The sequence below is a fragment of the Phragmites australis genome, chromosome 21 (assembly GCF_958298935.1).
Source record: "Phragmites australis chromosome 21, lpPhrAust1.1, whole genome shotgun sequence".
Taxonomy (NCBI): domain Eukaryota; kingdom Viridiplantae; phylum Streptophyta; class Magnoliopsida; order Poales; family Poaceae; genus Phragmites; species Phragmites australis.
In genome coordinates, this window is record NC_084941.1 from 11127513 (window position 1) to 11152819 (window position 25307).

Consider the following 25307-nt stretch of genomic DNA (forward strand, 5'->3'; position numbering starts at 1 on the left):
GGCAGGGCTCCGACGGGGGTGGGGACCCAAGGGCGGTGAAGAGGACATTGTCGGTGGGGGTGGCGACGGACTTGGGGGCAACGGCGGCGACGACGACCGCTTGGTGGAGGGCACGAAAAGGTAGTGAACCCTAGCGCACGTGAGCAAAATGACTTAGGCAAAATGAGAGGAGTACACACAGGGACGTCTTGGCCTATATACATATAAGTCATCATGATGAATGTCACCCGTCACCTATGATTATCACCTATCACTTATTGTAAGTAAAAGGTGATGGGTTAAGAATATCACCCGTCACCTTTTACTTTGACTCGGCCTATGTAAATATAAGTCATAGGTGACGGGTGACAAATGTCACCCGTTACCTATTGGTATCACCCGTCACCTTTTACTTCTAAAAAGTGATGAGTAAATAGTACCACCATCACTTTTTACTAAAAGATTTTGCAAATTTGTCATTAATATTACAAATTTGACATTAATATTATAAATTCAATTTTGGCATTAATATTACAAATTCAAATTTGATATTAATATTAAAAATTCAAATAACTTGAAATCTAAAATTCAAATTTGACATTAATAACACAAAGTTGACACTAAAATTCAAATTTACCATTTTTGTGCTTTCTTGATATGGATCCCTTCGTTATGGTCGGAGCGTAGGTATGGAGTTTTCTTGGTCGGAGGCGTGGCACGATTGCAGTAGCAAAAGCGGGAATTTCATCGAATTGATTGAACTCCTTCTCATCAACGATGTTTGTAACTCTAGCGATGCGTCTTTTCCCATCAAGAACCACATGACATTTCTTCTTTGTTGTGTTAGTCACATAAAAGACTTGGCGAACATCTTTAGTGAGTACGAAGGGTTCAAACTTGTATTCGATGTGTTTGAGATTAACACTAGTGAATCCATACTTGTCATTAGTGATGCCTTTTACCCTATGTACCCAACTGTACTGAAACAGCGCTACCTTGAATCTCATGTAGTTTAGCTCCCAGGTCTCCTCTATTTGACAGTAGTATGTGCCCTTCTGCATGTCGTTGTCATAAGCATCTATACGAACACCATTATTCTGGTATATGCTTTTCTCATCTTGGGCAACAGTGTAAAATATATATCTATTTATATCGTACCCTTGATATGTCATAATTGTGTACATAGGACCCGATGCTAGTTTTTTTACCAGAGCACTTGTAGGAGTACCCAATTGTCTGATTTGATCTCAGAACCAAGTCGTGAATCTTTGCATATGTTGCCTCATGACCCAAGCTTCGGTATGCCCTGGTGTTGGAATCTAAGTCACCGAACAGGGAAGGCATTCGGTGGAGAGGAAAAGCCGAAGGCTTCGAAGTGTGACACGTATCCGAGGGGTGAAATAATCTTAATCCATCCGTCACCTCAGTTACGGTGCTAGCCTATTTATAGCTCGTACTCAACCATTCCACGCTATGATTTACAGCTTCACCCCCCTAACTGCCACATTCCTGGTATATTCGGGGGTATTTTTGTACCATCAAGTACATCTGCATATTTACAATTATACCCTAAATGGCTACACGGGCTTCGACGCCCTCAGGGCACCTTCGATCAGCCTCGGCGCTGCGCCCCGAGTCACCCTTTGGTCTCCATCCGAAGGTCCGCCATAGTATTTGCCTATGCTGATTCCTGGTGCCGCAGGTCGACCTTCGGCCTACGTCCGAAGGCTCGTCAGAGTATTTGCCTATGCTGATTCTTGGCACTGTGGGTCGACCTTCAGCCTCCGATCGAAGGCCCGCCAGAGCCTTCGCCTGCACTTCCTGAAACACAACTGCAATATTCATCAGTGTTCAGTTACCGGTGAACTTCGACTCACCATCCGAAGGGGTACGAGAGATCATCCCCTAACACCTGGATTCTCTTCAAGTAGCATCTGCTTGTGCTCATTAACATATGAGCACACTTCACTCATTTGTTGTAGCATGAGGAAATGAACTTGGTCGTATGCCTTCTGATCAGGAGTTATTGCCATCTTCCTTAGGACCCCTACACCTGCGAGCCTCCCCTCGTGGTGAGACTTAGGCACGCCAATTGGGTTATTTGGGTCAATGTAATTAATAGACCATTCCAATATCTCCTCTATCGCATAACCCTGCACGATCCATCCATCAGGAAAAGCTCAATTCCTTACATACAACTTGAAAACACCCATATATCTCTCATATGGAAACATATGATGCAGGAACACAGGGCCAAAGTAGTGTATCTCCTTTACAAGGTGAGGAGTGAAATGTACCAAGAATACATAGTCTCAATGTGTCTTTTTTCTAGCTCCTCCAGCGAGTCTGGATCGAGCACCTTTTGTTCAATTGTGTTGAAGAAAAAGCACAAGCTTAGGATAGCCTCGTGAACCTTTATTAGGAGGATATTCCTAATAGCTATCACAAATAGTGACATCATCACCACATGGCAATCATGGGACTTCATCAAGGCGAAATTCATTTTCAGCTCTTTCACCAAAACAAGTCTTGCAGTGTTGGATGAGTAACCAGAGGGAACTTTCACACTGTGAAAGAACTCACAGAATTCTTTTTTCTCCTTCTTAAAGAGAGTGATAGTTGTTGGGGGTAGGTGTTTTCCTTTGTTCGTATCATGTGCATAGAGCTCCGACCTTAAGCCCATTTCTTCAAGGTCAAATCGTGCGTTCTCATTATTCTTTTCTTTTCCCTTCATTTAGAGCAATAAACCAATCAGATTTCTGCAGATATTATTCTTTACATGAATGTTGTGGAAAGAGTGGCGAACATCTAATTTTTCGCAATACTCTAGCTCGAATAGTATTAATTTATTGTTCCACATTCCTAACTGTTCATCATCCTTAGAGGATTGTTTTCGTTTGCCAATGACAACATTGATATTCTTAACCTGATTGTGGACATCTTCCCTGCTGAAATATCTCAGAGGTAACACTTTCTACCTTATGCCATCGAACTGCTTGTCTATGTTTCGGTACAGGTGCTTCATGGGAAGAAAACATTGATACCACATGTACACTATTTTCTTTGAGTTATTCAACCTCAAATTGCATGTGTCATCTAAGCAATAGGGGTAAGCTTCACATTTTCTTTTGCTCTAACCTGACAAGTTATGGAGTGCTGGCAGATAATTGATGGTGACGAACAACATAGCATGCAAGATAAAGTACTCTTGCTTGTACTGATCCCAAACCTTGACACATTCCAACAAGAGTTTCTTAAGATCATCGATTAAAGTCTTGAGGTACACATCGATATCATTGCCAGGTTGTTTCAGTCTTGATATAAAGATCGACAATATAATTTATTTCCGCTTGTTACAAAGCCAAGGTGGAATGTTGTAGATCGGCAATACAACATGCAAGGTGAGGTACTCATGTTACCGAATGGATTTATGCCATCTGTGCTTATAACAAAACTAATATTTCTTAATTCTTTAGCGAACTAGCCAAATATGGAATCAACGATTCACCATTGAGTGGAATCCACCGGGTGTTGTATCATTATGTCATTCTTACGACCCTCCTTATACCAACATACCAATTGGGCCTCCTTTCCATTGGCAAACAGACGCTTCAGATAGGGAATTATAGAAAAATACCAAACCACCTTCCTAGGAAGCCCTTTACTTATCTTGCCTCCATTCTCGTCACCACCATTATTTCTACGCTTATATCGATGGGTTCCACAAACGGGGCATTGATCTAGCTCTACATACTCTCCACGAAACAAGATACAATCCCGCTTCAATCCATGCATTTTTTTCTATTTCCAGTCCTAAAGGACTAATTATCTTCTTCACGTCATAGACACCCTCGGGCACCAAGTTCTCCTCCAGTAGCATGTTCCTTAGCAGATCCAACAATGCTTCAAAACTCTTGTCAGTCCAACCATGGACTGCCTTCAGTTGTAGAAGCTTTAGATTCCCAAATATCCGCGTGTACTTCTCCTTACAGTTGGGACAAAAGGGGCGTCTTGGAATCCCACACAAATTATTAAAATTTAGCAAACTCACCATTATTATACTCATCGTGTCGATCGACATCTCGCACCATCTGGTCCACATTCTCTACAAAATCCTCGAGATCATTATCATCAAAACCTAATATGTCCTCGTCTCTGAGAACATGATCCATTTCACCGGGTGTAAGTCCTTGATCTACACTGTGGGCATGGAGTCCCCGATTATATGTCCAACTATCCAATCTCTTTTAAACCCTCATCAGATCTCAGCTCAAAAATATGTTCTGTTGGCTACAAAACTCAGATAGTCCAGCCTAGCCCGGAGTATCCAAATTATGGAGGTCCTCAGCTCCCTGGCCACATCTGTCGAGTTGACAAAACCCGGAGTCTCTGGGTTAACCCAGATACTCCGGATTCTGTCACTCAACCGGGAGGATCTGGGTTCCCCTCCAGGAAGACCCTCTCGGTTCAGAGTTTTACTACAACCCGGAGTCTCCGAGTCCACCCGGACACTCCGGGCTGTTCAGTCAAGTTAGTCTTTTTCCCCAACACGAAGTGTTACCGCTTCACTTCATCATTTTGCCTCTTCCTTTATCCTCTCACAGTGGTGATCTCCCCTTCGGCGACTTAGAGATTCCACCGGGGATTTCAAGTCCTTCATCTTTTGAGCTTCTCCTTTGGTTAGATTATCTGGACCTCCCTCTGGACGATCTACTGGATAATCGGTTGGACCTAAAGGTAACCCTAAAGACATTCTTTTCCCGATCTCTCAATGTCTTTCCCTAGAGTTGATTTCCTTTGGTAAAGATGATCTATATCCCTAGAGTCCTGCATTTCAATGGTTTGGAAATGCCTTGGCCAAATCACCCAAATCCCATAATGTTCCCCGGAGTCAGGCTACCCGGAGTATCCGAGTTGGCCTGCATACTCCAAGTTGTACAATCTGGTTCATCTAAGCTATGTTCATCAATTAAAATCTTGTGCAATCCTTCTTGTATCTCAAGCATTCTCTTCATATCTATCCCAGGGTATATCAAGATGGGCCATGATAAGTTTGACTCTCAAACTTATCAAAGAAAGACAAAAGTTTGATTTGACCCGCTTGCTCAAAGTGACACTCCTCTGTAGTTGACTGAATCTGGTGGAAATGGGAGTGGCAGTGGCCATGGGCGTGTCCACAAGGCTACTAAAAGGGTGCTGGTCCCGTCGGGCGGGATTCGGATTGGAGAACCGGCTCAAACCGCCAATGTGCCTCTTGGCACTACCTTGCCTCAAAGGAGAACAAAGAAGGCAGCTAATAGAGGGAAAGGCAAAGTTGTGGCTTCAGGATCAAGAGATCATGGAGAAGGAAGTGATGAGGAACAAGAAGAAATGGTCAATGTGCAACCTTTAAAGCTTCACCAACCCCTCAGAACATGCACTTTATCTGATGTGCCCAGGAGAATGGTGGATTACATGAAAAGGGCTGGTAGGGCCAAGAAGGAAAGGGAAGAGGATCCCTTTGATTATGAGAAGAGTATGATGGATCATCACTTTTGGAATGACTTTCAAGCAGATTTTTATGAAAGTGTGATCCTCGAGAAGAATAAACCCATCCCTCTTGTGCATTGGAATGATTGGGACTATATAGCTAGCAAGGATGATCCTATCTTCAATGAAGTCATTGCAGCATGTGAAGACTAAATGATTAAAAGAATCTTGGGATTGATGTATGATTGGAGTGTTGAGGTCATAGCTCAGTTCTATGCCACACTCCACTTTGATCATAAGGAGAACCAAACAATGCAATGGATGATAGAAGGAGAGAGATATCAAATCAAGTATACAACATTTGGTCGCTTATTTGGTTTTGATATCCGTGACTCAAGAAAGACTAAAATCCATACTGAGTAGCAACTATCTTCTGATGAATTGGATTTTATGTATGAGAATCAAGGTCCAGTGACTCATGGCACAACCAAAGGCATGAGAGCTTTCTACAAATGCCTAAATTTCTTGTTCCGTGCCACTTTAACTCCTAAAAGTGGCAATGCCACTACAGTTCAAGGGATAACAAGAAACCTGCTTGCTAGGATGGCCAGTGAAAGTGAACCTTTTAGTGTGGTGGATCTTATTTGGGAAGAAATTTATATTACATCCTACACACCTAGCAGGAGTTGTACCGATGACCCTTACATCATGTACATGATTGAAAATATTACAAAGAAGAACTTCTTCAAAGAAGTGAAGCATGAGCCCTATAGGGTGAGGTTGATTAGCTCAAGATCCATTCTCCCAATGCCACCTTCCCCTCCTTTGACTGCTCCTAGTGCCACTCAAAGGGCTGCACCGAGGCGTACACCTTCCTCTCATAACACACCATCCTTTATCAAGATCGCACTCAAAGCTATCTTCAATGTTTGCACTCATAATATTGTAAAGATAAAGGAATATAAAGACAAGACAAATGTGAGGTTGAGAAATTTTGAGGAGAGGCAAAAGGCTATTTATGCTAATTTGAGGATTGAGCCTCCTTGCTCTCTAGTTGCCTCAGAAGAAGATGTGAGTGAGCCAGAAGTTTTTGAAAATCCTTGGGCTTGGTATGATGAAGTTCAAGTTGCTGCTGGGGGCACCGTAACGTCTCATGCTCAAGAAATGGAAGTAGAATCCGAAGAAGAGGAAGAAGACTATGGTGGTGCCGAGGAAAGTCCTCAAGATGATGATGATGTTAGTGCAAGTGGGGATGAAGACGAAGATGAGGAGTATGAGGGTAGCGACTAGTTCTCTATCTTTTATTCTCTTTCTTTTCGGTGCTTGATGCCAAAGGGGGAGAAATATTTGTGTTCGTTGTCGGTTCTATAGGCAAAAGTCTGTCCCTTCTCAATTTATTTAGATATCTGTGTTCGCTGCCAAAGGTTCTATATGCAAAAGTCTGTCCCTTCTCAGTTATTTGTTTTTTCGTTTCCGTTGGACATGTAAGCCTATTGTAATAATCTGTGATGACTATTTGTCGTGTGCTTGATGTCATACTTTTAATTTGTAAGGACTTAAGTCGTTAGTGTGAGATGATGCTATGTGATGTGAAGCTCGATGTAATGTTTATTTTTCTCTTTCTTTTGTTATGTGATATACCATGTCATACACATTACGTTTATCATGTTCACTCACACTTGTTGTACCCCATGAATGTTAAGATATAGGGATTCCTTCAAATATGTACATTTGATGTCAAAATTCAAACTTATCTAATGCACACATTTAGGGGAGCTTATAATATATCTTAGGATTCAAAATCTTTAATTTAAAATATCTTTTATAAGCTTTAATCATGTTGTCATCAATCACCAAAAAGGGGAAGATTGAAAGTGCATCTAGGCTCCCTATGTGGGTTTTGGATAATTAGTGACAAACGATTCAAGGACTAATGAGTTTAATGAGGTTTTGGACAGGTATTAGTCCCATTGAAGAAGTAAAATGACGTTGGGGTACCTCAAAAAAGAAAAGAGAAGCGGCATATAGTTACTCAATAGATTTAAATTTATTTTATTTTTGAATTTGAGTATAGGTGTGCTGTACTATCAAGAGGGATGCGTTTAGATTGATTTGAAATTATTTTAGTGCTCAAATAATTCTTTTAGACCAAAGATGAGAGACACATATCACCCCACGAACACTGAATGATTTAAAAGTTATGTCCAGACCCGGATATTCCAGGCTGATCCGGATACTCCAAGTGACTGGAGTATCTGGACAGTGCTTCGGTAGGGGGTTCTCAGTTTGTGGTTGGAGTTCAACCCAAAGTCTTCGAGTTGGCCTGCATACTCCCGATGACCGGAGTCTCCGGACAGTGCTCTGGCATGGGGTTCTCGATTTGTGGTTGGAGTTCAACCGGGAGTCTCCAGGTTAGTCCAGATACTTCGGGTGACCGGAGTCTCTGGACTATACTCCAGTAGAGAGTCTCGGTTAGAGCCTAAAACTTTCACCTCGGAGTCTCTGGGTTGACCTGGATACTCCGGGTTCTGTGTGCATCCGGACCCTTCGGGTTGGGTTCCGAACAGGCTCATGGCTGTGCGATAAGTGCCAACCCGGAGTCTCTGGGTTGACCTGGGTACTCCTGGTCAGTACAAAATGTACTATAATGGCTAGTTTTAGGGGGGTGATTTGCCCCAATCTACGTGATTGTGTGTTTCTAGCTGTAGGTGATCCTTTGAAAAGCTTCCATACATCTTTAGGAACATATGGTAACACATGACATCAAGTATATTTACTTAGAATTTATAGCCTTCGATTTCCTCTTTCATCCGGACTATCTGGGCAGAACCCGAAACCTCCGGACCTGGAGTATTCAGGTTGACTCAGATTATCCGGAAAGTTTAATCTACTACAAAGTTTTAAATTTTAGGAAACGCCTATTCAACCCCCCCCCTCTATGCGACATCTCGTTCATTCAACAATCTCTAGGTACATCACATTTACAACATAATCAACGCTCATATTCCTATCTGCGTTCAGAGGTCAACTCGAGTTGCAAGTATGCGGCTCAACAATAAACGCTACCCATACTGTGTCACACCTTAGCAAGAATCCATGAACTCACCAAGTGCAACCTTCAGCAAAACATTTGACATCGTATGTTCGGATTAGATATTACCACCTTAAACTCTCTATTCTCTGAACACCAACTCTTCACTGCATGCTACAGATGGATCTTGTCATGAAACATTTGGCCTTTAGTCACCACGATGGAATCATACTCCTATGTCGATTCGTGTCCATCGTTCACCATCAACTTGTCCAATGCAAAATTCGTCCATCCTTCCAAAATTCCTGCACTAGAGTCTACAAATGTGCAAAACTCGTCATTACCTTCCTCCATTCGATCCACTAGTGCCTCGTCCTGGTCCCCCAAATCAGCATGCATCGCGATCCGATTTTCTTCCCCGTCGTTAAATTCTTCTCTTGCAGTCTGTATCTCAACTGGTGCACTAGCCTGCAGGGGAATATCCGGAACCACACCCTCTTGCACCTCCTCAGGGATAATATTTTCACCAACAACTTCTATGGTGCTAGGTCCAGCTTATGTCGATGTAACATCACTTGCTTCTACAAGGATACAGTGAGAAAAACCCCGTCTCAACCCCAGTGACATAAATTGCTGCCATTGCTTTGAACATGTAACCTCTAAGAGCTCCCACTGTATAGCGAAAATGGCCCTATTAGGCTATGACTGTGATTTTAGTGATTAATGACAACATAGTCAATGGGACTAACATGTTTATCAAGAATATATGTTCGTAGGTCTCATGGATGCAATATATGAAGAAGCCACCAAAGCCGGGACAAAGTTGGACTGAATTGGAGAAGTCCGAGAAAGATTTGCCTCACTGGATGGTTCGGTGCTCTAGGTGTTGAACTCACTAGAGCATATTTGATAAAGGGGAGAGAGGCCTAAAGACCTCATCGGAAGGTCCGATGATCAGAGAAGATACCCATCGGAGCATTTTGTCCAGATAAGGTTGCTTGAAGATCAAAGCACCAGATTGTCTGGTGATCAATGTGTTGCGCACACCGGACAATGAACAGTGTAAAGAGGCAGAACGAAGTTCAACATATCAGATGGTCCGGTGATGAAGGTTGTACATACCAGAGCATTATTTCTAGAGGGGGCTGCATTAGCTCGGTTGGCTAAAGTCAACTCACTGGATAGTCCGGTGATGAAGTTATGTGCACCGGATACTTACACCAGAGCAATTTATACAGAGAAAAAGGAAAAGCTTGGATGGCTTAGGATAACTCACCGGATAGTCTGGTGATGGAGATGAAGTATACATCGGAATGTCTGGTGGTCACAGAGGCTTGAATGGGGTTCTAACAGCTAGTTTGCGAGAGTGTACTTATTGGATGATCCGGTGTTAGTACTAGTGTTCTCACCAGATCATCCGAGGTTAATAACTTTTTTGAGTCATTGGGTTAACGGCTAGTGCGCAAGTTTGAGGCTATAAATACCCACCCATTCGGCCATTTGAAGGTGCTAGAGTTCAGAGAAGTTCATGTACACCTGAGAAGACATCCAAGCCACTAAGTGCTTAAAGTGATTATCCAAGACGATTAAGTACAAGATTAGTGTGATTAGTGCTTATAGGCCTAGAGTGTTGCTAGGTGATTGTTGCCTAGAGAGTGAATCAAGTAGTGATCCAGCCTTGTACCAAGTGGTACGTCGGCATCTTGGAGTTTTGGTAACTCGCCAACAAGCTTGTTGACCCTCCAACTTGGTGTGGAGCGGTGGCAAGACGATTGTGCGGTGACGTGAAGACACTTGCCTTGGTGGCTCAAGCTCCAAAGTGATCACGACAGTAAGGAACTGGAAGAGATGCTAGTTGTGAGACCTTGTCTTGGTAGCTTGGTGGCTCATCCGGGTGGAGGCTTTGTTTTTATGACTTGGTGGCTCAAGAGCCATGACCGGGTGCTGACCACGAGCATATCCTTGGTGGAGCTCCAACGTGGACTAGATGTGGCATTCATGCCATCGATACCATGGGAAAAAAACGCTTATGCCAAGTTTGCTCTCTCTACCTTATTTAAGTTTCTGCATTTACATTTTTGTAATTTACCTTCTTAGATAGGTTGCAAGTGCTTTGATCGGTAGAGTAGATACACTAGATAAATCTATAGCACATTTAGATAGAAATTGATATAGGTTTGTCTTGTGTTATTTTTGCAGCCGAAATAGTTCTAAGTGTCCTAATTCACCCCCTTAGGACGTCACCGATCCCTTCAATAGGTATCAGAGCTAGGGCTCACATCTAGCTCTTTAATTTGTGTTAGTGCTTCACACCTTTCACACAGTTTCACCAATTTAAGTGGCATTTGAGCCTTAATCTCATTGTGATTGGTTAGTATTCATCGCCTAGTGAGTTGTGACGTTTAGGGTTGGAATGGATTCTGATAGTGCTCCATTTTTCAATGGCACAAACTTTCTCCAATAAAAAATTCTAATGTCTTGTTATTTGTAAGCCCAAGGTTTGGATGTTTTGAGAGTCATTGAGGAAGGAATGAAACCTCGTATCACCAACAAGGAAAGGCAATTAGATGCATTGTCAAAGAGTATCCTTTTATCATCTATATGTGTTGATGTATTTAATCGTGTTTATTCTCTCACCAATGCACATGATATTTGGAATAGTCTTATTAAAATTCATGAAGACACTAAGGATATCCGCAATGAGAAATATCATGTGATTGTTACTAAGTTCAATGGCATCAACCAACTACCCCATGAAAGTGATAATGATATGTATTCTCGTTTAACATTCTTTTTAACGAGATCAATGAGTTAGGTTTGACACCAATTGAAGATGATCAAGTGGTGAGAAGAGTACTTCAAATTCTTATTTTGAAGTACAAGTTGATAGTCTCCATCGTCTACGACAATAATGACATAAAAAAGATGACTCCAAGTCAAGTGTTCGGTAAGATCACCGCCCATGAGATGACAATGAATATGGAGGTGGAAGCTTCTTCCTCATCCGACACCAAGAACTTTGCTCTCACAAGTAAGCAAGCTCAATGCCAACACATGAAGGCAAGGATGATGAGACAAGAGCAAGAGTCAATCTCAAGCGAAGATGATAGTGATTAAGATGAAGAGAGCTATGAAGAGAATGATCAAATCATATCAAGTGATGAAAAAATTAATCCCAAGCTAGCCAAACTCTTCTCAAAGATAGAGAAGAATATGAAAAGGATCAACACTAAGATTGATCACCCTATCTCCATTGAATATAGTCAACACAATTGATCATATCAAGAAGAAGACTAAGAACAAGAGGGAGATAAGGGGAAAAGCCAAGACATTCACAAGCATAGGGAGATGTGTGAGTGATGATGAGGAGTCAAGCTCAAGTGATGAAATCTTCACCATTCTCGCCTCCAAGAAAAGCTCTTCCTCAAGGTCGTCATCACACAAGTCATCATCGCGCAAGTCATCACACAAGTGTCTCATTGCCAAAGGTATGGATAGCGATGTAAGTGATGATGAATTTGATGAGGATTCTCTCTCCTATGATGAACTCTTTCATTTGATCAATGAGCAACAAAGGGCCATTAAGAAACAATCTAAAGAGGTTAAGAAATTCAATGCACTTATTGACATTCATGCTACATTTGTTTCTAATTATGAACAATTATTGTGCAAATTCAATTTTCTAAACAAGGAACATGAAGACCTTAAAGCTAAATTTGAGTGCATTGAATCTCAAACTAAAGTCCCTTTTAAGCAATCTACATCTCTATTTAATTTCAAGCCTAAGGTAGATGCTTCTACTTCTCAAAATGATTTAATTCATATATCATGCTCACCCCTTTGCAATGAAAAATACATTGAGAATGTTTTTGTAGAATCATCTAACAACCTCATTACACAAGAGAATGATGAGCTTAAGCAACAAGTGGAGAAGCTCAAGAAGGACTTAATGAGTTTAAATGGCAAATGATATGTTCAAGCTCCTCAAGATACCCGTGCTTTCATGGTGAAGAAGCTTGTGGAGGGATCCACCGTGACATGCTTCAAATGCCATCAAGAAGGCCACAAGTCCTTCCAGTGCAAATAAGTGAAAAAGGAGACCAAGGAGAAGAAGAAGATAGTGAACCTCTTCAACAAGACCTCCAACCTCTACACCAAGCCCAACTACAAGATCAAGACCAAGAGCAACCACTACAACCTAAAGAAGAAGGACAATGGAAAGGTGGTTGCACACATGGTTGAGAGAAAGGATTGGAGGTAGAACAACCTATTTGGGTGCCCAAGGAAGTTATCACCAACAAGAAGGGGTCCCAATCGGTTAGGGTTCCAAAGAATACTTAAAGCCCGAAGTGGCTATGGGGATTTGGAGACTTCGCTCACAAGATGAAGTGAAGATTTAAACAAAGAAGTCAAGTATACAAGTTTGGGCGCTTTGATGAAAATCATGATCATTGTATACCCAAATCCCCATCCAAAGGCAAAAGAGGTAAATGGTAGCTAGACTTATGTTCATGTATTTTGTTTTTTTTTTTTTGCTTTTAGCTTATTTGTCTCGTCTAGGATTGCATATGCTTATTTCAATTTATTGAAATGCTTAGTGTAGGTTTTCATATGGTAGGTTGCTTGTGTTTATCTCTAACTCATGAGAAACCTATATGATTTATTAGTTGTAGGTTCATTTCTTGGCACTAGTTTTTACAATTTATATCGTTTATGTGTCATGATCCAATCTATAGGATAAATCCCCATTGTTATCAATAACAAGTGCATATATATCTCACAAGTATTCAACACTTGTATGCACATATTTAGGGGGAGTATATCCTATAGGTTGTGATTTTGAGACTAACATGTGTTTCTAGTGATATCTTTTGTAGTCTCATGGAACAATCAACATGTCTCCGGAGGTTTGCAATGCTTAAATGCTTCAATTGGTATCATTGTCAAATGTTTTATTCATTTAAGCTACCTCCATACATAATTTAGCTTAAACTTCCTATCTTGACATTTTATCTAGTTGTGCATATGTTTCTTTGTTATTGTATATATGCACACATATATGGGGAGTTTAGACTATATTATGTGAGTTTTATAAATTATGATCCATGTGCTTTCATAGCCTAGTTGGTATCATTTATTTTTAGTGATATCCATACAATTGGTATCTTTTTATTAGATCATTATTTGTGAAGCTCTCTCCCATATACTCTAATATTTTTCCCTTGAGTTCAACATGTGTTTATAGCCCTTTTTGGGAGATTGTTGACAAAAGGAGAGAATTTTGATGACCAAAGTAAGATGAAAGAAAGATGAACAATGCAAGAAGATTGTAGCAACAAGCAAGACATCTAGGAATACCAAATTTGACAAATGGAGAGAAGAAAAGATGCTAGGCACCTAGATTGACAAAACATAAGATCTTGCATAGGTCGTTCAAGGGAGATAGTGGTAATGGGGAAAGAGATAGCCACAATAAAGGGGGATTAAGTGGTAAGGATATGGATCCAAGCAATGTGGTAAGACTTTGTGCTCGCTTATGATATTTACATTTGGTATCATCTATTATTTGCCACTTGTTTTGGTTGTGTTGTCATCAATCACCAAAAAGGGGGAGATTGTAGCGAAAATAACTCTATTAGGTCATGATTGTGATTTTGGTGATTAATGATAATATAGTCAATGAAACTAACATATTTGTTAATAATATATGCTAGTAGGTCTCATAGATGCAATACATGAAGTAGCCACTGCAGCCGGGACAAAGTTGGATTGAATTGGAGAAATCCCAAGAAGATTTGACTCACCAAATGGTCCAGTGCTCTGGGTGTTAAACTCACCGGAGCATATTTGACAAATGGGAGAGAGGCCTAAACACCTCACCGGAAGGTCCGGTGATCAGAGAAAATACATACCGGAGCATTTTGTCTAGAGAAGGTTGCAGCCATTAAAGTTGAAGCTCAAATCATTGGATGGTCCAGTGATCAATGTGTTGCACACACCGGACAATGAACAGTACAATGAAGCAGAATAAAGTTCAACGCATCGGATGGTCCGGTGATGAAGGATGTGCACATCAGAGCATTATTTCCAGAGAGGGTTGCCTTGGTGGCTTGATAGCTCATCCGAGTGGAGGCCTTGTCTTTGTGACTTGGTAGCTCAAGAGTCGTGATCGGGTGCTGACCGGGAGCATATTCTTGGTGAAGCTTCAACGTGGACTAGGGGCGGCATTCATGCCATCGATATCACAGGAAAAAAATCCATTGTGCCGAGTTTGATCTCTGTACCTTATTTACGTTTCCACATTTACATTCTTGCAATTTCCTTCTTAGATAGGTTGCAAGTGTTTTGATTAATAGAGTAGACACACTAGATAAACCTAGAGAACATTTAGATAGAAATTGATATAAATTTATCTTGTGTTGTTTTTGAGCCGAAATAGTTATAAGTGTCCTAATTCAACACCCTTCTTAGTACATCACCAATCCCTTCACACTGTCAGCCAGTTCCTCAACGTCTAGGAATCAAAACATTCACCATCAACCGCTAATGTGCCGAACTAAGTTGCAGCAGATTATACAGCCATCCTAACACTTGGGACCGCGAAATCTCTCCCGTGCTATGCAAATTTGTGTCCACGTACTGGAAGTTACTCAGATCCACCCCAGTGTCACAATACATAACATATTCAGGGTTGTAAAAAACCCTAAACCCCACTACGGTCGACATATCCGATTCAACAACCGTACTATAATAAGCCAGGTTAAATAATTGTAACCAATATACAACAACTATGACCACAAAATCTATTCAACCTCATCACTTGTATTCTACATAACCATCAAATATCACCGCTAATTTATTCTTTCTGTTCGCACTGTACTATTCTAAATGTATTACTGTCAAAAACAATTACTGCATTTCTATTCTAAATATCCTACAACTATTAAATATTTGTACTACATATTCATTCAACTTCAAACTAGCCTATATTATCTAACTATTGAAAATCCATAACAATTGAAATGTACAATTCTTCATTGATTAAAATTATATACATATAATATTATCTAGTTTTCAGAATGCTATTAAATAACCTATTTTAATTTACATTCCCGATTTTTTTTAAATCAACTATTTCATATTTCCTAACTAACTATACTATATTTTCTAGCTATAGCTAATTCCAAACCATATCTACTCTACTCTAAATTTTATATCATTATTTTTCTAAATTATGCACTACACTGGATATTTTTCTAATAGTCTCTAACTATTCTCCTATTGTTTTCGTAAGTATTCCTAATTTTTCTAACTATTCCTATTTTCAAACTATTTTTCTACTATTTTTCTCAAATCATACTACTAGTTTTTTCTATTTTTCTAACTACTCCTAATTATTCTAAACTACGACTAATTCTTAACTACTCTAAATTTATAACTAATTCTAACTAATTAAAAAAGAAAAAACACTTACCCGCGGGAGGCGGCCTGCCTCCGCTTGCCACCCGCTGCTTCGCGCCGCCCGCCGCGTCCCGCCGCACGATGCCCATGCCGCTTGCTCGCCGTCGCCGCTCGCTCTCTCGGTCGGACGTGGAAGAAGAATCGGCGGGTGTGGAATATATAAAGGCTTGTCGGCACTCGAAATACCAACAAGCAATGTCGGTATTCCGAATGCTCGTATGCTGCTACCCTACACAAACTTCCTACGTGGCACCACCCTTTAGATGGGCGTACATCTGTCGGCTTTCGGAATGCCGACAGGCCCTCGGGCCTACTGCCATGTAGGCTGTTGACATACGAAATACCGATAGGTTCCTTGTCGGTATTCCGTGTGCCGACAGATACCTATTCTTGCATTTTTTTAATTTAGCTATTATTTTTATAATTTTTCAGTAAAATAATATTATTAAAAAATTCAAGAGAAGTGCATGCTCAATATCTAAGATGTACTGACTCATAACATCTATATTCAGAAAAATGGTATAAATGTTTGCAAGGTCCACGTGTCAGTGGCGTCCTATTATAATGAAATTCAGTTGTAGTAGTAGTAGTAGTGATTTAGAGGAAAAGGTGTTAATGATGTAGATGCAACAAAGAAACCAAAAATGGATAAAGTAGTGACAAAATGCAACTTGGCATGTCCATTTGTCAATGCCATTGTGGGAGTGACACATGACAGGTCTACACATCAACCTGGTGGTGGTGGACCAGGTGCATCTATACACTTTTTGGACCTTATTGGATGATGAGTAGGAAGGAAGTAAAACCAAACACTCCTTTCTTTCTGTCTCTCTTTTTGACCTGGCAAATCTTTAAACACCATTTAAACCTTTGTTTAAGAAAACCCACTATATACTCCTCTTTTAAAAGAAAAGCATTAGGATGCTTCCCGAAAACTCTTGCCACATATATTTTTGCTTTTATAATAACTTCCCTTAACACCTTCTACTGACAAACATTATCCCAATAATAATCATATCCAATCGTTTGACGATACAAAACCGTCATAAGCTATGTTTGGCACACAGCCCCTCTGCCCCCACGGTTCAGAAAACACTCATGGCAGACCCTGCAGTTTCCATAAGATTACATCACTTTTGCAATCTCATGATACCAAAACAGCAAATTGTACTGCGAAGGCTGGCTAAGCTTGCACGGCATCATCATCTAAGCTTGAATAGAAAGAAACCAAGGCAGGAAGCAGCAGCAATACAAAATTGCAGCCACACAGAGATTGCCGGTTGAGTGAGGCCAGACCGTGCTTGGGAGAGAGCCAAACGCTTTCGGCATGCCACCGAAGCCCTTGCACAACTGCTGGATGCAGTGCAAGGACACATGGACTAAAGTACCAGGACAACATACTATACATGATCACTCATCAGTGTACACGATGGTCAAGTTCTCTGCCTGTTTTTTGTACAGCTAGAGCTAACCAAACAAATTTTCCAGGAGGTGTCTAGGTTTTATTTGATATTAGTGTGACCTTTTGTATAGATACAAAACCGATGTTTAAAGATAGCAGTTTCCAAGCTAGGCAATCCGGCGAAAACAATGCGGGGCAAAAGCCCTTTGGAGAAGGATGTCCACGAGTAGATTGCCATGTTATGCAATACTAGAAATGGATGCCTATTGAAAGCTGATCCGTTACTATACCACCTACAATTAAGTAGGTACAGATGGAAATTATTTTGATGGAGATATGTAATATATAATATTGTAATATCAACACCGGGCAGGGTGTCTTACACAAGACCCTAAGGTTTTTGTCGTATCTCCCAATTACCACAAACCATTCAACGTGCAACACACAAACCAGACTATATAATTTGCTCACACCAGACAAACACATCATATTGTCTCGATCGCTCCACCTGATGACTTGAAGCTCTCATGCAGCCGTGGCACTAAAGATGCAACCTAGGTCTCAGTAAGAAAAGATTAACTAAAGTTTGAGGCGCTACATGAAAAAGAGAGGGATACAATACAATATAAATTTCTGAGAATAGGAGTTATAGGTTTTCATTGGATACGAGAGTGATATTTTACATGGAAATAAAAGTAAGTGTAATGATAGCCACAAGTCGGTTGCCACGTAAGGCAATCGAACATACAAAGTTACCAAAAAAACCTTTATAGATGGCCACAAATAAATTACCATGTTATGCAACTAGAGCAATAGTTACTATCTAAAAGACCATACCCGATTATACAATGCATAGCTAATTAGAAAACTCCAGAAACTCTTACCATGTATCCAGCCGCACATCTCCTAACATCCACAAGGGATAATGATCTTTGCAGAACCATGTAATATACATAGAAATTAGGTTTTTTTACATCTTGTGATCACCACAATCTTTTTCATGCACCCTGTGAAAGTTTAATCCAATATGATCTGAAACATCAATTGCTCGATAGGACGGCCAAAACGCACGCCGCCGTGGTGGCATCGAGGCCCCAACCTAACTAAGTTGGAGCAAGAAGAATTCAACCCAACCCAGAGGTTTTTCATGCAAGAAGAGAGAGAGCTGCAGAAAAGGGCAAGATGGAGAAGCCAGTGGTGACTTTTCCAACGTGAGCAGTCAGCGGCCAAGGGGAGTGCGCCAAGCGAGCGGAGTGCGATGTGGACGCGCGGGCGGGTAAAGGCGAGAGGCGAATCAAAAAACGCACCCTTGAGGCCACAAGCCGAGCTTGTGGCTCTCGACCCTCGCGGTGGCCCCCACCCACGCCCGGCCCCCTTTTATACCACCTCCCCTCCCCCTTGGCCATGGCCGGCACAGCGCAGCAGACGCACAGACCAGATTGCCTCCTCACCAGCCTGCATCAGCCAGCGATTTGTCTCGTTCTTTGCTACGAGCGGCAGCAGCAAGGAGACAAGAGAAGCCAGGAGCTTTTGGTGGCGAGAGAGAGAGGGACAGAGGGAGAAGACCAAGGAGGAGGCGCAGAGATGGGTGAGTGCAGAGGAGGGGACTGCCTGATCAAGCTGTTCGGGATGACGATCCCCGTGCCGGAGGCCGGCGACGCTAAGGTTGGTTTTGTCTCAATTGATGTTGTTTTCTCTCTGCGCTTCTTGGTTGGATTTCTTGGACTAGGAGCGGCGAAATCGATCTGCTCTGCTGATACCTGAAGTTTTCAGGTGGTTAGGTTGTTGTTGGGGGTTTCGCGAATTTTTTTCTGGATCAGAGGTGTAATACGATTGGATTCCAGTGCCATAACCTGAACGAACGATGCCTCCTTTGTGTGTTTTCGTGATCGATTTCATTTCAGGAGTAGCAGGCGGTCTCTTCGGAGACATCCGATAAAATTAAACGATACATACAAGATTAGCATGCACATAAATAGAGGAGTAGCAGGCGATAAAAAGATGAGTATGATGTGTCACAAAATTTTGTGCAATTTGGAGTTTTCAAAGAGTTCTGAAGGAGTTTAGAGGACAGTTTTAGTCTCTTCGGATAAGAGGCTTAACTATCCTCTGCCGTCCTTTGTCAAACCATTTCCTTCTTGAGCTCTCAGAAAGCAACTTCTTACCTTCCAGTTGAGCTCAATAACAGAAACCAATACCACAAAAAGCAACAATATCTAACACTGGAGAAAATTGGAAATCGAACTGGTAAAGTAGTACTATAACAGTAATAAAAAAACAAAGAACTTTTCTCCAAATTTGTATTCATGAAAAACAGATGTGTTATTCTCAAAAGAAGATCAAGAAAAACAAAGCAGATGTGTTATTTCCTCTTCTTTCATTTTACAAATGCAACAAGCAGTACATCTGTAGCCTTGGCAACGGAAGTTGCAAATTTACAACTGCTTTCCAAGAACTAAGCTAAGTTCTAGGAGCTGATCAAGAAATTGCTCTGTATCATTCCAGGATCTTCAGCACAGTGGCAGCAGCAGCTCGACTGAATCCGATGCCCAGGAGAACACGCACCAGGACACGTCGGACCCGTCCCCGCAGCCGGAGGTCGTGGACGCCGAGGACCCCAAGAGCTCGCTGGAGCCGCAGCAGCAGCCGGGCTGCGACGCGGCCAGCCAGAGGGAGAAGCTGAAGAAGCCCGACAAAGTGCTGCCGTGCCCGCGGTGCAACAGCATGGACACCAAGTTCTGCTACTTCAACAACTACAACGTCAACCAGCCGCGCCACTTCTGCAAGAATTGCCAGCGGTACTGGACCGCCGGCGGCGCCATGCGGAACGTGCCCGTGGGGGCCGGCCGGCGCAAGAACAAGAACGCCGTCGCCGTCTCCCACTTCCTCCAGAGGGTCCAGGCCACGCTGCCCGCCAGCGACCCGATCAAGACCAACGGCACGGTGCTCAGCTTCGGCCACGGCGCGCCCGCCCTGGACCTCTCCGAGCAGGTGGCCCACTTGAAGGAGAAGCTTCTCATCCCGATCGGGAGCGCCGGCAACCCGTCCACAGGTCCTTGCAGTCAAGGATCGAGCAACGAGGACTACGAGAACCAGGGTACCAGCAAGGATGTCACTGTAGAGAAACCTGCAAATGGAGTGCACCATCCTAGCATGAATGGCGCACCCATGTGGCCATACAGCTACGCACCACCTCCGGCATTCTACTCCTCAGGCATAGCAATTCCGATATATCCGGCTGCCCCTGGTTACTGGGGCTGCATGGTTCCCGGAGCTTGGAGCCTTCCATGGCCGGTGCAGTCTCCGACGCAAGGCCTCTCGTCGCCCACCAGTGCTCTTTCTTTCTCCTCAGGGCCTGACTCCCTCACACTAGGCAAGCATCCCAGGGAGGGTGACGAAGGAAGAGGCCATGGAAGTGGCAAGGTGTGGGCTCCAAAGACAATCCGGATAGACGACGTCGACGAGGTGGCCAGGAGCTCAATCTGGTCGCTGATCAGGATCGAAGGCGACAAGAAGGATGCAGACACCGGCGGGCACAAGCTTGGGACGGTGTTCGAGCTGAAGGGTGAGGCCAAGACGGCGAAACAGGCGATGATCACAAGCTCGCCGCTCCTGCACGCGAACCCTGTCGCGCTAACGCGCTCGGTGACCTTCCATGAGGGATCTTGAAGGCCATCCGCAGGAATTTTCCCATGCTGCCTTCTGATCTGAACACAAGCTTAGCCTGACAGTACTGAAATTTTTGTGAATCAGCGGTTTGTAAATAGGTATTGGGGGAAAGAGAGTGTGTAACATAGCTACTTGAGGACTTGTAGCTGCAATATGTAGTAGCATGTAAATAGAATTAGCTATCTGGGTTGGAGAAAGACCAGGAGATAAGGTCCCTGGTTGTAGAAAAATAAGTTAAAGATGGAATATATGGTTTGAGGAATTTCATTCTTCAGCAGCTTGTGAACAAGGTCTTGCTATATTAAAAAATGGACTCTTTTGGTACATATGCACACACTAGTCCACTAGATTCAGGATATATTCCAAGATACCTAACATTTGTCTATTTTCCTGTAGCATCAAAATAGACCGGGAACATGACCTTTCTTTAGTTCCTTTTTGCCCTTTTGGTTGAGATAATTCGACCATGAAACTGGTGCAAAAAGTTGGGGGGGGGGGGGGGGGCAAGCATGACCAAAAGAAGGGAAAGTGACATGCAACTGCTTGGCCAATTTCCCCCACTCACCTTAAAAGCGACAGCTGAATATTTTAGCTCCTTTGCAAACTGCCAGCTCAGTCCTACAAACAGTCTAATCAATAAGATAAAGGATAGAGAAAAGAAAAGAAGCAAAAGAGAAATGCAAGATCTAGTAATACATTTCTGAGTGGGATGGGAAAAAGCAAAAGAGATGGGAGGGGGACATATGAACATAAATGTTTACTTAGGGTACTGATAATCTCATGAATAAACAGATAAAATGATTGGAAGTCGCACAAGAAAAAAAAAGGAACTTCGATATACAGAATCAAGAAAGTTTCTTAATTTTACAATATATTAATACATTACAAATGATAAAAAGAACATACACGATGTGTTGTAGACTGAAAATTAAGAACATACAAGCGTTCCGTAGACCGAAATTAGTTTTAAAACAGTTGGAAAACAGGTGGTGAGAGATAAAATGGTCATCGAAACATTCCTATTTATTAACTAGTTTATTACCACCATACATACTGCCTTTTTGGCCGTTGACATTTGGGAGGTGCCATCTCCCCTTACACTACACTGTCAACCAATTTGACAGAGTATTATAGTTCGCATAAACTCCGTCCCCTAAAGTCCACCCACATGCCAAATTGTCAACTTGGTGATCAGAAGATTCAGAAACAAAGTTCTAAAAAGTGATGAGTGGTAACTAGACTGGCCACACTACTGCTCAAGTGCTCAACACTCAATGCATTAGTAGTAAGCATGCTTATCTAAAAGTTAGAAGGAGTGTGCTTACACCTAAGTGCCACTTAAACAGCCTTTTGGGATATCGATTAGTGTTAGTGCATTATTGCACCCACAACTCAGACAAATGTATGACCCGTATATTTCGAAGAAAAAATATATGAACCTAAAATAAACTTTCAGTTGCACCCATAACTCAGACAAATGTATGATCGAAAATAAACTTTCAAAAGACAACTTAGCTCGAAAGTTGAACGCCCGAATAGTATGTTAAACTTTACCACATATTTCCGGGCAAGATGAATCGTTCGCCTTTACTACCTGTTCTAGCAGAGTTTCATGTGATAACTCAAAAATATTAATTGAACTCATGTTTGGTGGGATGCACAATAAAATTTTAAATACAGCAACTTAAGAAAACAGCGAAGCTTAGCTTATGTAACGTCTATCTTCAGTAACTTTCGGCTATATATGCTATAAAACGAGTGAAATTATCCTTTTAGGCACCTGGAGATCAAACCCTATAAGCAGTCAACATGTGTGCAGCCTCCTAGCACCTTTTCAAAGTGATGCACCGAAAAAGACTTAATTTTTTTTTAACTTTGAACAAGCTTTGAGTACACTTTCCCATCAAAGGCAACCAAAGAAAAAGTGGTCATATAGTGGCCAAAGTAAAGAATTCTAATTTCTTAGTCCACACCAAGTATTAAACATTCTCATCATGATTGTTTGCAATGGTATTTATTTTTATGTGTGGTCAAGTTTAAACTAGAAAAGGGAGAAGATAGTGAAACTCCAACCAACCCACCATCCATGTGCGCAGATTTTTACACATGTAGTTCTCAAAAAGGAAAAAAATATTTGAAAGCAAAGGTAAACATGCCTTGTAAATGACGCAACTGATGTGCACCAGTAAGTTGTTAGTAATCACACAAGCCGCTCAGCGCTCAACTGTTCTAATAGCCAATTATCTGAAGGTGGAATTGGTCAAGGTTTAAATAATCTGTACGTTCAAAAGTTAAAGGAAATTAAGGTTCCATGCTCGTGTTTCATATGAATTTCAAGTGACAACATCAAAGTCAGAGGTTCAGTCTGGTTACTCTGGTACTTAGAAAAATGTGTGCAGTCAAACTGGATGCAGGATTTGGATAAAAAAAAAATCAACAAATGCATGGCACGAAATGCCAAAAAATGGTTAGTCAGATTTGATCTCAACGCCCCAAAACAATCCTAAACATCCAAACAATGGTCAAGCACGATTATTGGGTACATGCCTCTATCAAGGAAAAGGAATAACATGTATAGCATTTGTGCGTCAGAAATATATACATACATGCATACATACAAACACACATACGTACGTACGTACGTACATACATACATGCATGCATGCATATATACACACATATATATACATATATATGTATATATGTATGTGTATATATATATGTAACCTATGCTTTTCTCGAGAAGACATTATTTTATATATATATATATATATATATATATATATATATATATATATATATATATATATATATATATATATATATATATATATATATATAATGCTCTCGGACTTAGTTGATGGCATCAGAAATTTCCTAGGTTTAAGTATCAACATATCAAGATTGAAATACTGAAAGCAAAAGATCTGAGGATGGTACCAGTCATTGTCTCTTTGATGGCAGCAGTATACAGCTAAGATGATTATACACCCCCATGCCATCCAGAATCATACACCGGTGGATGTAAATGTTATCTTTATCAACTAGCATGGGAACGAGCACACGAGTCACAATTCTTTAGATGTAGTAGATCTGCTTGCCATCTTACATATAAACAATCTGTGTTGGCAAATCGACTTATGCTAGTAGACTTTCCAGTATGTAAAGAGGAGACATTGCATGGGTTCCAACAAAAATGACAGGTTTCCATCTTGGTGAGTCGCTGAAGTACCATATCACAGTTTTATATTGTGCATCCTTTTGACAACTGCGGCCATCAATGGTAGTTTTCCTTGTAAGATGTGAGCCTAGCGCTTTAAAAGTAACTCTTCCAACGCAACACCTAAAACGAGAAATGGAAATGTTACTCTATCACACAGGTTAAGATTAGTGACTGAAGCCTCTAAACTGAAGAACGTAACCATATATCTGTTTACCGACTCGTTCTACAAAGTGCAGGCCCTATCAAGAGAGGTCTAAAAAAGGCTGCAACTTGAAGCTGGTTTTCTCAGATTAGTTTTTCAGCACCGCACCACCCGTAACTGCCAACCATCGCTGAAGAAAGAAGCCTGATTACACGGATCACACGCACGAGATGAGCATTAGAAATAGGGAAACAGATGGATCCTCCACGAACCACGCCTAACTTCTGAATCTTTTTACATTTCTAGCCAAACTAGAAGGTGAAAAGAATTATCAAACCAGGAAAGTTGCGCAATGTGCTGTTAATCTGAAATAAAGATACCTACTGCATTCCTAAAAGAAAGAATGTAAGAAAGAGCACTCCAAGAACCGTCTAACGGCCACCGGCAAAGGCAGCAGGAGCAAGGAAAAACTTATCGATAAAAAAATATATCGGAGGTTAGTGGTAAACAGGATTATCGGAATTCTATCGGCGATAGACAAAAATTTTCGGATAAAATTTGAAAAAAATGGCTCAATTTTTCTAAAAAATCACATATATTGTATCCAAACCATTTGACATAGAAGATAACGCTTAATAATATATAAATGAGATAATATCACACATTCAATATGTTACATTTGATAAGTGCACAAAACATCATACAAGCTCATATCCTTCCACATGCATAGCCCATTAGATAGATTTAAATATAACAACTGACATAGTCTCAAATACTACATGTTTGAAAAAAAGTAAGAAACACTAGCATCAATCCATAGTCTGTGGATTGCAAGTGACACTTGCGCAGTCTCAAATATTACAAGTTTGAATGAAAATGCACAACATAAACATCAGTCTGTAGTCTCAAATATTACAAGCATATAAACCAA

General features: G+C 41.3%; 1 protein-coding gene across 1 annotated transcript; it reads left to right on the forward strand.

Moving 5' to 3' along the window:
- The first annotated feature begins 18719 nt into the window (after nucleotides 1-18719).
- LOC133903624 (cyclic dof factor 1-like) lies at nucleotides 18720-21285 on the forward strand. Its single transcript, XM_062345051.1, has 2 exons — nucleotides 18720-19007; nucleotides 19848-21285. The coding sequence occupies exons 1-2, from the start codon at nucleotides 18747-18749 to the stop codon at nucleotides 21009-21011; spliced, it is 1425 nt and encodes a 474-aa protein (XP_062201035.1). The 5' UTR covers nucleotides 18720-18746; the 3' UTR covers nucleotides 21012-21285.
- Nucleotides 21286-25307: the final 4022 nt, after the last annotated feature.